At 38.6% G+C, this 16,334-nt stretch overlaps 1 protein-coding gene across 13 annotated transcripts in view; it reads right to left on the bottom strand.

Moving 5' to 3' along the window:
• Window positions 1-16,334, bottom strand: part of LOC115218343 (transmembrane protein KIAA1109 homolog) — a 275,576-nt gene that overhangs the window by 103,997 nt on the left and 155,245 nt on the right. For all 13 annotated transcript variants that reach the window (XM_029788097.2, XM_029788096.2, XM_036508510.1 and 10 more), the window contains exons 32-40: window positions 14,535-14,655; window positions 13,349-13,425; window positions 10,384-10,467; window positions 8,673-8,769; window positions 7,572-7,645; window positions 5,987-6,127; window positions 4,918-5,041; window positions 3,160-3,309; window positions 2,287-2,498 (exon numbers count right to left, since the gene is read on the bottom strand). In XM_029788097.2, the coding sequence (XP_029643957.1) occupies window positions 2,287-2,498; window positions 3,160-3,309; window positions 4,918-5,041; window positions 5,987-6,127; window positions 7,572-7,645; window positions 8,673-8,769; window positions 10,384-10,467; window positions 13,349-13,425; window positions 14,535-14,655 (1,080 nt within the window). The remainder of the gene's footprint in view (window positions 1-2,286; window positions 2,499-3,159; window positions 3,310-4,917; window positions 5,042-5,986; window positions 6,128-7,571; window positions 7,646-8,672; window positions 8,770-10,383; window positions 10,468-13,348; window positions 13,426-14,534; window positions 14,656-16,334) is intronic.

Below are 16,334 nucleotides of genomic sequence, written 5' to 3' on the forward strand. Positions count from 1 at the left end.
CCGAGTGGTAACATAAATATGTCTTTAGTGTGAATTGATGCCAAATTTATTGCAGTGTTTACATGTTGCCCATTACACAGGCCATTAATAATGGTTAGCAGAGGAGAGAAACTGTAGAAAGATAATAAGCTCATTGGTGTAATGAATGAGTGTGCGGGGAGAGAGGGAAGAAAAGAAGAAGGACAGAGTAGGAAAGAGAGAGAGAGAGAGAGAGAGGATGAAGGAAAGCTACAAAGGGGAGACAGAAATAAAAAGAGAAAGGCATACAGGAAAAGAGAGAACAGAGAGAAAGAGAAGAAAAGGGACAGAGAGAGAAGAGAGGGGACAAAGAGAGAGAAGAGAGAGAGGACAGAGAGAAAAAGGAGAGACAGATAGAGCAGAGAGAGGGAGAGAGAGCACAGAGAGAAGAAAAGATAGACTTTGAGAGAGTGATGAGACAAAGCAGGAAGCAGAGAGAAGAGAGAGAGAGGTAAGGAAGAGAGACAAAAAAGATAAAGAAGAAGAAGAGAAAGACTTCTCCACACACAAATAAGAATCAGCTGATAACATCTCACGAAAGCAAGTCAATTCCTTTTAATTTTAGGCTTAAGTTGTTTGTGGTAATAATAATAATAATAATAACAACAACTATCGCCTCCAGTTTAGGCAGGAAGCCAACAATTTTGAGAGAAAGGGAGTCAGTCAACACCATTAACCCAGTATTTGACTGGTTGTATATTTTATAGAGCCAGAAAAGGATTTGTAGCTGAGAGCTACCTCAGATTTGAACTCACAGCATTTTGGTTTAAAGTTGTATCCACTTTTGATTAGCATTGCCATATTTGATCGTTTTGAACCGAGCTGGCATCATTTAACGTCCCTTTTCCCTGCTGGTATGGGTTGGACAGTTTGACAAGAGCAGTTGAGCCAGTTTGGGTTTTCTGCCAGGTTCCATTGTCTGCTTTGGCATGTTTTCTACAGCTGGATGCCCTTCCTAATGCCAACCACTAAACAGAGTGTACTGGGTGCACTTTTTGCATGGCACCGGCACAGATAAGACCCTTCAACTGAGCAAGTTATAAAACTGAAAAAAGAAACGAGGGTGGTCTATACTCTTAAATATTAGTCAAACACCAACTGACATCTTTCACAGCAAATTATGGTTCATGTCAGTTTTGATTATTACACAAAAGAGGCCAAAAGAGGAAAAAAAAACATAGTTTCATATAGTTTAAAAGTGAAAAGAACTCCCTACAAACTATTAGTTAGCCCAAATAAACTCTGGATTTTTTTTTTTTTTTGAGACATTCTTATCTTAGGTCAGAAGTTGTGTGCCATTTGGCAGCGCATATTTTTAAGTCATCTCTTAATTCTTCTCTTCTTTTCAACAATTATCATTTCTTTTATCTTTGCTTGTTTCAGGCCTTACAATGCAGCCATGCTGGGACCCCACTTTGAAGGGTTTAATCAAATGAATTGATCCCAGAACTTTTATTCTTTTTAAAGCCAAGTACTTATTCTTATCAGCCTCTTTTGCCAAACAGCTGCTAAGCTACAGAAAGAAACAAACCAGCTCTGGCTGTCAAGATATGGTGAAGGACAAACACTAACACACACACACATGCACAGATACATACAGGTTTCTTTTACTTTCCTTCTACCAAATCCAGTCACAAGGTTTTTTTTTAGGGCCTGGGGTTATAGTAGAAGACACTTGCCCAAGGTGCGAAACAGTAGGACTAAACCAAGAATCAAGTGGTTGAGAAGCAAGCTTCTTACCACCCAACCAATGCCTGCACCTATTCTTTATTTCACACACATCTACTTACAAAAATACACATCGATAATGTAAATTATAGATATTACGATTTAGCATTATTAAAAACATTGTTGAAGATATATAAATGGTGGTGCCCCAGCATGGCCACAGCTGGTGAGCTGAAACTAGATGAAATAAATGAAATAAAATGAAATAAAATTTTTTTTTTCTTTTCAACTTGTCATTACTTCTTCAACATTAAACTGTAACACCACTAAAAATCAAAAAGAAAACTTGGCCATGGTGGGATTTGAACTCACAATCTAAAGAACCAGAATAAATGTAGCATAGCATTCTGTATGACGCTCTGATTCTTCTGCCAATACCTGCTTTGTTAAATGGAACTAGTCATGACAATAAATTGGTAGACATGAAGACTCCAAAAAGAAATTCATGAAATCACAAAATAAACTACAAGATGACAACACACACCCACACACACGCATGCATGCATGCATACACATAGCATTTGTATAAAGTAGCTTTACCTGGCCCCATGGCAGTTTGCTCATCGTTCCATCAGGCGAGTCAGCTTCATTGAGAATGTCAACAGCATCGTCATCATTAGGGTCTCCAGCAAGAGCCGTGAGGGTGTGGGCAAGGCCAGAGAGTTTTTTGCCAATGTTGGTATCAAGATGAACATCAATGCCTTCCATCTCCCATAACACATTCAATATCCACTTGGCATTGCTGGGAGGATCTGTGGATAAGAACAACAGCAACAACGATGAAATGAAAGGGACTAAAAATAATCTCTTAGGTACAAGTTCACACATTAGGGGAGAAGGTCTTTTATTTTAGGGGAGCAGCCAAACAATATAACCAGTCATTGAACAATGATGGGAATATCATTAGAGGGACCTGTCTTGTGTATCAGTTCTGAGCATCTGCCTTTCCCGTGTCTGTGGCTGACATTGGAGATTGACATAGTCTTCGGATTTGTTGGATCCTGCCAACTCATCCAATCCATGCCAGAATGGAATATAGATGCTAAATGATGATGATGATGATATGATGAAGGACCACAAATGGCAAGATACTTCAATGGAGAAGTTAATTCCAAAGCATATAAGCCTGGAAAATGAATATATAATAATGCTAATGCTGAAAGACCAATGAATAAATAAATAAATCATCATTACAATCACCATTTTACAAATAAATCAATAAATACTCAACTGAATTAATATTGGTCAATCTTGCATATAAATTTCTATCAACAGATTGGGAAATGTGCAAATTCTTAAAAGATACTTTTTTTTTGGAAAGTATGTTCTTGTTCATGTAGTTGGTGTCAAACCTTCAACCCACTTGTGAACACAACCACAACAACAAAACATGCTCATGTATTCGTCAATTACCTGTGGCTTGTTTATTAATAGTCCTTGAACAGACTTCATATGTTCCTTCTGGTACAACACATGCATTCATTATGGGGCTGTCTTCTTTATTGACCGGTTTCCATTCGTCCCATGATGTTTCAAAGTCATCAGCAAACCTAAGACAAAACCCTACGAGAGACAACAGAAAATATTTTGTTGGGCAAATTTACAAAATATATTTCAATGAAGAAGACAATTCCATCATAGACCAGTATTAAATATATATACAACTATTCACATAATGGTCAAAGTAAAAGGGAGGAAACAAAAAGGAATAAATCAAACAACATTAGAATCATGCATTCTCCCTCGCCACGCCTATGTTCCATTGATCATCCTTTCTACAACACCAATCATCACTCTATCTTTCCTGCTTCTTAACATCATTCCATATCTACCCCCAACCTCCCCACCATCTTTGTTCAACAGTCACTACATACACCCCTATATACCTCAGATCGCATCCACCCTTATCACATCACACTTTCTCCCAATATTCTTGCAACTTTCACCTGCCAGCTTCCTACCTCCCGTCCTCACATCTCTCTTCTATCTACTGCATTATTCTGCAGCTCAACAACCCTTCTATACTTTGTGCATAACCACTTCTATTGACATCCATTCCATGTTCTTATCACACTCCCCACCTCCCACCACCACCACCACTCTTATTCACTCTTTACTTTTGTTCACCATTCACTACATTCATCCTTATTCCTAACCACCTCTCACTCTCCCCACACTGTTGCAACCCTTACCCACTTACCCTTCTTGATCTTCTATGCCCACACACTCTTATATTCACCTTATTGCACCCCAACGTAACACTCAGACACCTCATCACCATTGATCTTCATCTATCTGACTCCACCCCATTTACTCCCACCCATCCTCACACAATGTGGAGCAGCCATGTAGAACCAACTCGGTCCTGTACCTTCTATTATACTTTAACCACTCAACATGTAGCTTAAAGCCACCTCCCCCTCCATTGTACTCCCCATCAGTTGAAGAGTTATTCAGTTTGGTTGTAACAGCTCCAGCCATAAGGAAACCATAAGGAGAAGCTCTTTTGCAGGAACTACAAAGTTAATTGAACAATAATGAGACACACTGTGTCATCATCATCCAGTGTTTTAAATCCAGGTTCTGTCCTTGTTAACAGGGGTGGCTGGATCTACCTCAATACCATAGCAACCGAGGCAGGCAGGTGCAGCCCACCCCAACCTCTGGGCTGGCTGGTGCCCATTTTCCCTTGCAATCATGAGGCTTTTTGGGAGCTGGATTCTACAGGGAGTATGCCCTTGCCTACCCCCACCCTCAGTTTCTAGACATGAGTGGTCCTGAGGCCAGGTCTCTACCACGATTTTTAAGAAATGTGGTGGAAAACTAGCTCAGGAAGGTAGGGATGCTATTCCCTGAGACCCCTTTTGGAGCCCCCTACCTATTTTCAATAACTGCAAGGTCCAGTCCCCACTTAGCCAGCCCTAGGCAAGAGGTAGGGTGACAGTGTTGACATCAAACAACACAAATGTGATCTCTAAGAGCCTCAACTGTTTCAGATCATCTGTTGATATTCATCACTACGTAATCCATACTCAATTACATAATTGTTTATCACAGCATGCTTCCAAAACAACATCTACCATCCAACTACCAGTGGCTTCCATTTACACAGAAGATACGCTTCAATGGGATCACTGGAGGGCTTAAAACTCTATAGAAACAAATACTGACCTGTAAAGCGTCCTTTGCTTACTAAAGATCCAGAAGAACAAGCAGATATTTGAGTATTCTCAATAGTCAATACCAAAACTGTGCCAACATCAATCTCCATGAAACGAGTGACATTTTGGGTTCCCTGAAAAGAGGAGAGAAATAAATGTTGAAAGTAGCAGCATAAATATTTCGTTTTTTTATTTGGTCTGCAAAATACTTGATATGAATTCATATGTTGAAACAAATTTTGTTGTCTTGGGAGGGTCATTATGCCAGTAATGATATATGGATGCACTGGTTCGAAATCACTTCATTTATTGTTAGTCAATCAATAGGTTGCAACAGAGGTCATTGTAGTAGAGGTAGTAAAAGTAGAGAGCAGGGACAGCAAGCCTATAGGCCAGTGGCCAAAGCATGTCTGTGAATAGGTTATGGGAATCAGTTAAATGGCCTTTCTCTGGATATAGTGTGAAAAATCTGTGTGTGTATGTGTGAGAGAGAGAGAGAGAGAGAGAGAAGAGAGAGAGAGAGAGCAGAATTGTCCCTGGTGTGGGGGAAATATTCCATTGTGGGCCCACACCTGAGTTTTGTAGTATCAATAATTGTTGGAAGGTGAAATAGTGTCTGACCCTAAACAAGTCTACCAAGTGTATCAACTTTCCATCATAAAGGACAATTCATGATATCATAAAGCAACTTAGTAACATATCTTAATATACCAAATTCTTGCTAAAATTCTCAGTTTTTATAGGAAATACACATTACAATACAGACATAAGAAGTTAATTAAAAGACAAGCGAATATGAAATTATGTTATTAACTTCATTGGCTCATGGCTGTTTCTGCTATAAAATGCAATGCACTCATAGTTGAGTGCTTGTGCATCACTCTATAATTTCATTGTAACTTGAAAAATGAAGGCTTTTTATTTTTGAAGCTCCAATGAAGCTATTGTGAAAGTCCTCAGTCTTATACCAAATTGTTGCCAAGGAACCCAGATCCCCTATCCATATTCATCCAGAGAACCCCGAATCAAATCCATACTTAGCCAGTGTGCTAAGGTTTGAAAGACAACAGCTAACTTACATTCTGACTGTAAGAATGGATTGGTAGACAAATCCCCATGTCATCAACCGTTAACTGTAGAAACAAGGTGGTGAGGTTGGTGTGAGCTGACGGAGCAAGCTGGGGCAGTTTGTCGATTACTTGTCTGGTGGCTGTCTGAACCTGTAACAAAGAAATACACATCATAAGACTAGAAAAACGAAAACAGTCACTTTAAAAAGATCTTATGATATGAGAAGGAAAACCATTCGGACAGAATGCATTTGATACAAGGGTAAGGCCTGAGTCCGTTTTGATTGATTGATTACAATACAATTACAATACATTGGGTTGCTGGTCTATTCCAGTGGTCCTTAACTGGGGTCCAGATTTTGTTGTTAAAATTTATGTGCAATAAATTGGTTTCACACAAAATATTTCAATTTTTTTTATGCAGTTCCTAATGATATTTAATTATAAGATTGTTCAAACATGGAACGGTTATAAAGGTGCACTCAAATAGGACACGGGTTCATAGGCAGAAAATGGTTGAGAACCACTTGTCTACTCGTTCAACAGGCAGGGGCTTCAATCCTTTTTACACGGTGTCGTTCAGGTGATACATGAAGGAGTCACAACCAATGACTGGTGTAGCAGCACCATAGTCAACTGCTACAAAGGCACAGGTGACGCATTAGATACAAATAATTACAGCTGTCAAATTGTTGGATCAGGTGATGAAATTCATAGAGAGGGTCATAGCCCAGCTCATTTGGGAGATGCTTTAGACAAGATGCAGTTTGGGTTTGTGCTAGGGAGAAGCACCAGTGATGTTATATTTCTGGTAAGACAGTTACAAGAGAAATACATGGCTAAAGATAAACCTCTGTACTTAGCTTTCGTTGACATGGAGAAAGCCTTTGACAGGGTCCCCTGATCCCTTATCTGGTGGTCAATGCAGAAACTAGGGATAAATGAGTGGTTAGTGAGAGCTGTAGAAGTGATGTACATGGATGCTGTCAGTAAGGTGATGGTTGGCAATGAGTATAGTGAAGAATTCCAGACAGGGGTCCACCAAGGATCAGTCCTCAGCCCCCTCTTATTCATCATAGTACTCCACGCAATAACAGAAGAATTCAAGATAGGATGCCGGTGGCATGTAAAAAGCACCATTCAAGCGTGCTCGGTGCCAGTGCCACCTGACTGGCTCCTGTGCCGGTGGCACATGAAAAGCACCCACTACACCCTCAGAGTGGTTAGCATTAAGAAGGGCATCCAGGTGTAGAAACCTTGCCAGATCAGAATGGAACCTGGTGCAACCTCCTGGCTTGCCAGTCCTCAATCAAACCGTCCAACCCATGCCAGCATGGAAAACGAACGTTAAGTGATGATGACCCTGATTTACAGGAATCGTAATGTCAATTCCTCTTCACCCACTCATGAACTGTCTGTTCTGGTGCTATGCCTGCGATGGCACTGATGCCAAGCAGTATGAGCCTTGGACAACATCAATGATGAGAGCAGGGAGTTGCAAGAATTTTGCCCAAGCCTATTGATGTGTGTGTGTGTCTGTAAGTGCATCTAAGTATTCGTTAAACTGTGTATGTGTACAAAATCTATATCTCACCTCTCGGTTTAGAGCCATTCTTTGTTCAGTCCAGTATTCATAAGCATTTCTGTAATTCAGCCAAACTAGCACAGCTGAAATGAAACGGGTTTAGAAATGATTAAAATTCCTAATTCATTGATACAATAATCCAGATTAACTTTACAAACACAGTGGAATATTTTGGTGATGTTACCTTAACCAGCCTAATTCATGATAGTCTCAACAACATATTCTCACCTCTCTCCAGCACAGATTATTGAATTATGAGATCACATAATTCAATAATCCTTCTACAACCTTTCACCTAGGGCCTCTAACATAACCAAAGTAAAGTGGGAATTGTTATAAAGACTCTTAACCTGTAGAAATAGCAACCAAATCTCCCTTAAATCACAGGTCGTCATCTTAAAAAAGGGATATTTTAATCCTAAATATATTATTGAGTGAGAAATAAGACAGGATGGCCATGGTTAGAACACTTTAAATCATACATCTGCTATACCAAAAGAGGTTTGTAGCTAAAAAACACAAAATCTAAAACACCAGTAATTTTGATGCAATTAAAGTTTACATCATTAACACACATCTTTTAATTACTTTACTCTTCTCATGGACCATCACCGTTGATTCATGGTCTACAATTTCTTGACTGCTTATTCTACCAGTAACAGCAGGGTGTGTTTAGGCTACGAGAAAGCCACTATATGGTCAGTCAATTCACTAGAATAAGCAGCAAAATCTTCCTCAAATTATTACTTTCAATGTAATTTGGTGCAGAGTGTCTCAAAATCCCATACCATCTTAATCCTTTAGCATGTGAACAGGCCACAACTGACCCAAATATTCTACCTGTTTTATGTTCAAATTGGCCATCTCCAGCCTCTCACACCTAACCTACAAAAAGACAGAATAGCCATAGTTGAAAATGTTATAAGGTCAGCTCAAGCAGAGTTGACTTGAGATTAAAGAACACCACCACCCATGTGTTTAGGACAGCTGAATTTCTGATTCACTTTCGCATCATTTCAAACAGCAACCATTTTCACTAATTACTAACAAAGAACATAAATCAAAAGATTAAATCCCTAAATTAACAACAAACATTTTAGAAAGTCTAACCTTTGTCAAAGTCTTGGGGCTGTGCTAGAATAATGGGCCGAGTCAGGGTGATTAGCAGTGCCTCTTGGTCTTCTTCTTGGCCAGGTATCATTTCATCCTGGAAATAAATAAATTTTCAAAATGTTAAACAAGACTAAATAACCAAACAATGTCGTCCAAAAAAAAAAGAAAGAAAAAAAATGAAGGCATGCGTAATTACAAAATTCATTTGTAGAAATATGTAATGCTGGAGTAAAGTTTTAAAGGACCCATGGACAACCAAGTGGTTTCTGGCTTTATGAAGATGTAAACCAGAATGATATTTAGACTAATCCTTGAATGGTTTTAAAACCTGGAGTTCTCAACAAAATAACTCCAGTTACAGCTTCCAGGTAGCAAAAGAAATGGTTTAACATCTTAGGCGCCTAATGTTAAACCACTGTGATAAAGAATTAATAAGGAAGCTTCTGTGTAGTGATTTGATCATCTACAAAAACCAAAGTCTTATTGCCTTGAAGAATAAGGTACATCAAACAGTATACTCCAAGATGCTCTGTGTCTGAAATGCAGACAAGAATGCAGCAGTTGGAACAACTTTGATCATGGGTCTGTAGAATCAAGGCTGACTTGACTTCAAACAATAAAGACAACCCACATGACTTACCCATCTGCAGTAAACTTAAAAAAAAGCTACACAGAAAGAGAAAGATGGGGATCTTTCCATTTATCAACAATACTTTCTCATAATGATGAACCTCGTTAGCAGAAAGATAAGCTTTTGGAAACTCAAGTCTATGTTCCAGTTTCAACTCATGCTTGTAGCTATAACTTCAATAGCCTTCTGTTGTGTCTAGGGAAAGTCATTCTCTTTTGGTGCCTTATAATTTAACACACTCACCGGTAAAGTTTCCACTTATTTCTTTATTTTTCTAAAATTTTTGTTGTGTCTTGCAACCTTTTCAACTTATTGAAAAGGTTGCAAGACACAACGAAAAGTTTAGAAAAATAAAGAGAGAAATAAGTGGAAATTTTACCGGTGAGTGTGTTAAATTATAAAGCATCAAACAGAATGACTCTCCGCAGACACAACAGAATATGCTTCAACACACGAACTCACATAAAGAATCTTGCAAACCAAATCCCAAAACGAAATTTAATAGCCTTAAAAATAGTATAATCCACAGATTCATTTCATCTGAAAATTTCTAATAATGTATACAGAAAAAATTATTTTCATTTATTTACAACAGAAGCATGTAAGTAGACACACTCTATTGTCCTATAAAATAGTATATTGAACAATATATTCCTAGAGTTGTCCTAATTGTGAACAGATGGTCACAACTAAGAATGGCTTTGGTCAGAGGTGTACTCAGTTAGGACTCATCTAGAGCTCGGCAACAACAAAAAAGCTATACCAATGCCTTGAACAACATTTTAAAATTATGAACTGGTTTCTTTGATATTTGTATTAATGAAGAATAATAATGGTTTTAGTTCCATAAAATCTTTCTTTAAAAAACTGCCACAGAGTTCAATACTTTTAATTCACAGAGCTGATAGCAAAGAATTAAGCAACCCATGTCAGCAAGGAAGGTGGATGTTAAATGATGATGATGAACTAAAAAGAAACACAAATTAGAACTAAAATATTAGAATTTGTTATTAAAAGCAAAACCATTCCCCCCACCTGCCCCCACCAACACAGCTTATCAGTAAGCCTGCTACTTACTTGAATAGCATTCCGTATTCCAATTTTGGTTTTAAAATAAGCCATTGTCTGAAATTCAGGTTCTGCTTCTTCAAATAATGGGTTCTGGGAAAGAAAATAAATAATTTTTTTAAAAAACATAATTATTATCCTGTCATTAACATCACCATCAGCTAATTATGAAATCAACTGAGACTGAGATGCTGAATAAATAAATTTAATGACAGGTATTTTTGTATCTTTTTGAAATTTAGTGTTCCTAAGTTTTAAAATGAATGAAGGTTAATGTAATTAATGAAAGAATTTATGTGTGTGTGTGTGTGTTTACAGGTGCATGCATATCTCGTGTAATATAGGCTCAATTTAAGCTAATGAGCTGGCAGAATCGTTAGCATGCCTGGCAAAATATTTAGCAGCATTCCATCCATCTGTACATTCTGAGTTCAAATTCCACCAAGGTCAGCTTTGCTTTCCATCCTTTCAGGGTTGATAAAATAAATACCAGTTGAACACTGGAATTAATGTAATCAATTAATTCTTCACCTGAAATTACTGGCCTTGTGCAAAAATGTGAAACCAATACAGTTTCAGTTTTCTATCAAACACAGATATTTTCCTTGTCTGTTAGAGACGTATTTCTTAACACCAATCAATACTTCACGATGGAAGCAAATAGCAACTGACTTCCCCAGCGAAACACTCAACCAAGTGAAAAGAAATGCCTTTTCTTTACATTGTAAATGAACCGCTCCAATCATAATCTCTAAAATCTTGATTATTTAACCATTCTAAAGATCACATGCATGAAACTTGGTGCAGACGCACCAATTGAAAACTTGCTTTAACGTCAAACATTCAGAGTTAATTTATTACTAATTAGACAATTATCACAATATCCTCGACTTTAAGGTGTATATTACATGTGTGCTAGGTTTGGATTGGTCCCATCTCTAAATATCATGTTCCCTGTTTCGGAGTAGATACATTTGTGCCAGGCTAGATTTGAACCAGGAGACTTTATTTGTATGAAGGATAAACAACAGAGATAAGGGCATTAATGTTCTTCACTCCAAAATAAAGATTTCGAGTTCAATTTCATCCTTAGACGAGTGTGCACTCCGGAAACAGAATAAAATGTAAGATGATGATCAGACATGAAACCAACTGAAATTGTTTGTTGCTGCCCTCATGAGAGGAAATTCATTTTGGAAATGTGGTCATCACTTTTTTCAGGTTAGACCCTCACCCCCACCCCTGTCATACCATGATCTTCATTCTCTCTTCTCTTTTCAACTGAGGCAGCCATATATTTCCTCCACTGCAAGACACCTAACTCTGTCCCTTTATTCACACTCTAAACCCTCATCACCTGGTACAAAGCCACTTCCCTCAATACTATTCCCCTTCTCAGTTGAGGGGCTGTTGCCTTGCTAGCTACTTGATGACCTCACAGCGGCTGGTACCATGTAAAAGGCACCCAGTACACTCTATGAAGTGGCTAGAATTAGGAAGGGCGTCCAGCCATAGAAACCATGCCGAAGCAGACGGTAGAGTTTGGTTCAATCTTCTGAAATACCAGCTCTTGTCACACTAACCCATGCCAGCATGGAAGGAGAACATTAAATGATGATGGAGAACAAAAAGAACATGAACCCATGCACAGCTGACACCCTTCAGCCACAGCAAACATTATCCTATGGGAGACAACTCTTCTTTTCCTCCTGGAAAATGTTATAACATCACATTTTCGACTATATTCAGATAACTACTTCGCAATCTCCAATCTCAGTTTTTCATTCTAAAGGTTCTTAATTCAAATCTCTTCTGGAGAGAAATGATGATAACAGAACATCTGAAGTACGTAAATTTAATTGTTTTACTTTCTGTTTTAGTCATTATATGGTGGAAGGAATCCAGGGCAGAGGGAGACCCAGGGAGACATGGGATGAGGTGGTGAAGCATGACCTTCAAACGTTGGGCCTCACAGAGGCAATGACAAAAGACTGAGACCTTTGGCGGTATACTGTGACTGAGAACACCTGGCAAATTGCGTTCACAGGTGCAACCTACACCAGTGTTGCATAACCAGCCAACTCAAAAAGTACCTTGGATCATAGGGCGATATGGCATGCTTGAGGAGACCTACTGAGTCAAGTACATCAACATCAAAATCAAATGGAAATTGTTGTGATCCCCGTACCAGTAGCACGTAAAAAGCACCATCCAAACATGGCTGATGCCAGTGCCACCTCGACTGGCTTCCATGCTGGTGGCACATAAAAAGCACCAACCGATCGTGGTTGTTGCCAGCCTTATCTGGCCTCTGTGCTGGTGGCACATAAAAAGCACCCACTACACTCACGAAGTGGTTGGCATTAGGAAAGGCATCCAGCTGTAGAAACACTGCCAGATCAGACTGGTGCCTGGTGCAGCCTTCTGGCTTCCAAGACCCCAGCTGAACCGTCCAACCCATGCCAGCATGGAAAACAGACTTCAAACAATGATGATGATGTTTATCTGTATATTTGATTCTTATTTAGACAAGAAAATGTAAAGTTCAAAGGTCAATAACTTTGGCTATGGAAATTCTTAAAACTTCTGAGGAGGCACAGCTAGTGTTACTAAAACATAGCTACACATGATGCTTTTCATTTTAGCTTTATTAATAATGTAAGGATGGTTTGATGGAACCAATACTTTGATAAGTATTTAGAATTTACCATTCTGTTTATCTTTTAAGTTTACTTTGGTTTTTTTTTTTTATTTTCATTCGTTTTTTATAGATTGTTTAAATATGTGGATCAAATGAAAAAGCAAGTAAAAGAGAAAAATATGGAATATTAAAAAATGTGAGACAGAAAATAACAAAAAGAAAGAAAATAAAAAAAAATGAAGGATAGAACAGGTGAAAAAGAAAGTGAGAGAGAGAGAGAGAGAAGTGGGTGAAAGAGAAAAGAAATATAAAAAAATTTATCTATCAACATACCTTCAACAGTTGCCCCAAAGTAAGATTAAGATCAATGTGAGCTCGGATGAAAACCTTCTGGTTATTTTCATAGACAGCTGATAAATAATGAATGAAGAATAGCTCAAGTACAAGAGAGACAACAACAACAACAACAGATAATATGAGAAATTAAAGAACAAGGCAAAAAAGTGTGTCTGATACAATCTGTTTCGTTGAGGCGGTTGAGCCTTTTCCGTCACAGAATTTTGTTTTAGGTGCAGCCATGGTTGTGTGACTAAGTAGCTTGCTCTGCAACCACGGGGTTTTAAGTTCAGTCCCACTGCACTGCAGTATTTTACTATAACCCCAGGCTGACTAATGCCTTGTGGGTGAATTTGGAAGAAACTATGTGGAAGCCCATCATGTATGTCTGTATTGATGGATGGATGGAGGCAATTCCCAGACCGAGTGATGCATTGTGTCCTTGAGCAAGACACTTCATTTTCTGCTGCTCCAGCTCACTCCCTTATTAATGGGTAACCCTGCAATATCTGGGCAGTTACCCTGTGATGGACAGACGTCCTATTCAGGGATGGAGGAGGATTAGGGGTGGAGTAGGAGTGTTGTAAGCTCAGTTATTCATTTGCCATGGAAACCAAGTTAACCCCTGGTCTTATGTGGCTTGGGGTTCCTGATAGACCAAAGTCTCAGCAATCAGAGCCCAAGCTTTATACATTGTGAGTCTGATGGATTTCATAAAATGTATGAACAATAAACATAACAGAAGCGGTTCAAACCTAGGTTACACATCACTCGTTTCCAAATGATTTCATAACACAGTTGCGTTAACAAAAGGGTGTAGGTTCGACTCACACACAGATGGAAAAACCATTTTTTTAGGCGTAGGAGTGGCTGTGTGGTAAGTAGCTTGCTTACCAACCACATGGTTCCAGGTTCACTTCTACTGCATGGCACATTGGGCAAGTGTCTTCTACAATAGCCTCGGGCCAACCAAAGCCTTGTGAGTGCATTTGGTAGACAGAAACTAAAAGAAGCCTGTCGTATATGTGTGTGTGTGTGTGTGTGTGTGTGTGTGTGTGTGTTTGTCTCCCCAACATCGCTTGACAACCAATGCTGGTGTGTTTACGTTAAATGATGATGATGAAGTCTCTGTGTGTTTGTGTATAGACACACACACACATGCACCATCCACCTGCATACTTACAGTACTCTGATTTTGATTCTCGTGAAGCTAGTTGAACACGATTTGATACTTCAAGGTCAATGGAACCAGTTTCTAACCGGACTGCATTCGATGTTGGTGTTGTGGCAGTAATTTGGATGCCCTGCAAATCAAACAGTTGCAAAGTGAGAGAACATAATGGAAATGGTTGCAACATATTCAGATATATATATATATTATATATATCATATACACAGATATATATATATAATATATATTATATATATATATATATAATATAACACACAGATATATATAGTAGGTCTCACAAAGTGTCACACACTTGACCTGTTGAGGCAGAGGCAAGTGTGTGACACTTGTGAAGACCTGTGAGGCAGAGGCAAGGTGTGTGACACTTGTGGAGACCTGTTGAGGCAAGTGTGTGTCACGCGTGACACTTGTGAAGACCTGTTGAGGCAAGTGAAAATCAAACCAAATCAAAATAGATGAACATCAATGGAATTTGTATCTTTGTGTTCCCAGTACCGGTGGCACACAAGAAAACCATCCGATCGTGGCCGTTCGCCAGCCACATCTGGCACCTGTGTCGGTGGCACATAAAGACACCATCCGAAGACCCGGCGACGCAGACAGTCCACCTGTGCATACCTTCCTTCTTGTGACACTTGTGAAGACCTGTTCGGCAAGTGACACTTGTGAAGACCTGTTGAGGCAAGTGAAAATCAAATCAAATCAAAACAAATCAAAATAGATGAACATAAAGGGAATTGTATCTTTGTGGTACCAGTGCCGGTGGCACACAAGAGAAATCATCCGAACGTGGCCGTAGCCAGTACCGCATAGACTGGCCTCCGTGCTTTGGGGACGTAAAAACACCATCCGATCGTGGCGTCCGCCAGCCTCATTGGCACCTGTGTCGGTTGGCACATAAAAACACCATCCGAGCGTGGCCGTCTGCCAGCCTCGTCTGGCACCTGCCAGCCTCATCTGGCACTGTGTCGGTTTTTGGCACATAAAAACACCATCCGAGCGTGGCCGTCTGCCAGCCTCGTCGGCACCTGTGTCGGTTGGCACATAAAAACACCATCCGAGCGTGGCCGTTCGCCAGCCTCGTCTGGCACCTGTCGGTTTGGCACATTAAAATCACCCAACACTCTCGGAGTGGTTGGCGTTAGGAAGGGCATCCAGCTGTAGAAACACTGCCAGATCTGACTGGCCTGGTGCAGCCTTCGGGCTCCCCAGACCCCAGTTGTGAACCGTCCAACCCATGCTAGCATGGAAAACGGACGCTAAATGAAATGATGATGATGATGATGATGATGATGATGATACACACAGATATATATATATATATATATATATACACAGATATATATATATTATATAATATATATATAATATTATATGCTATATATATCTATATACACACAGAGATATATATATATATATTATATATATATATATAGATATATATATATATATATATATATATATATATATATATATATATATACACACAGATAATATATATATATATATATCTATATATATATTATATATATATATATAGATATATATACACACAGATATATATATATAATATATATATACACAGATATATATATAATATATAGTATATATATATATAATATATACACAGATATATATTATATATATTATATAGATATTATATTATATATATACACGGATATAGATATATATATATATATATATATATATATATATATACACAGATATATATAATATATATAGATATATATATATATATATACACAGAAGATATATATATATATAGATATA

Source organism: Octopus sinensis, linkage group LG13, assembly GCF_006345805.1.
Source record: "Octopus sinensis linkage group LG13, ASM634580v1, whole genome shotgun sequence".
Lineage (NCBI taxonomy): Eukaryota > Metazoa > Mollusca > Cephalopoda > Octopoda > Octopodidae > Octopus > Octopus sinensis.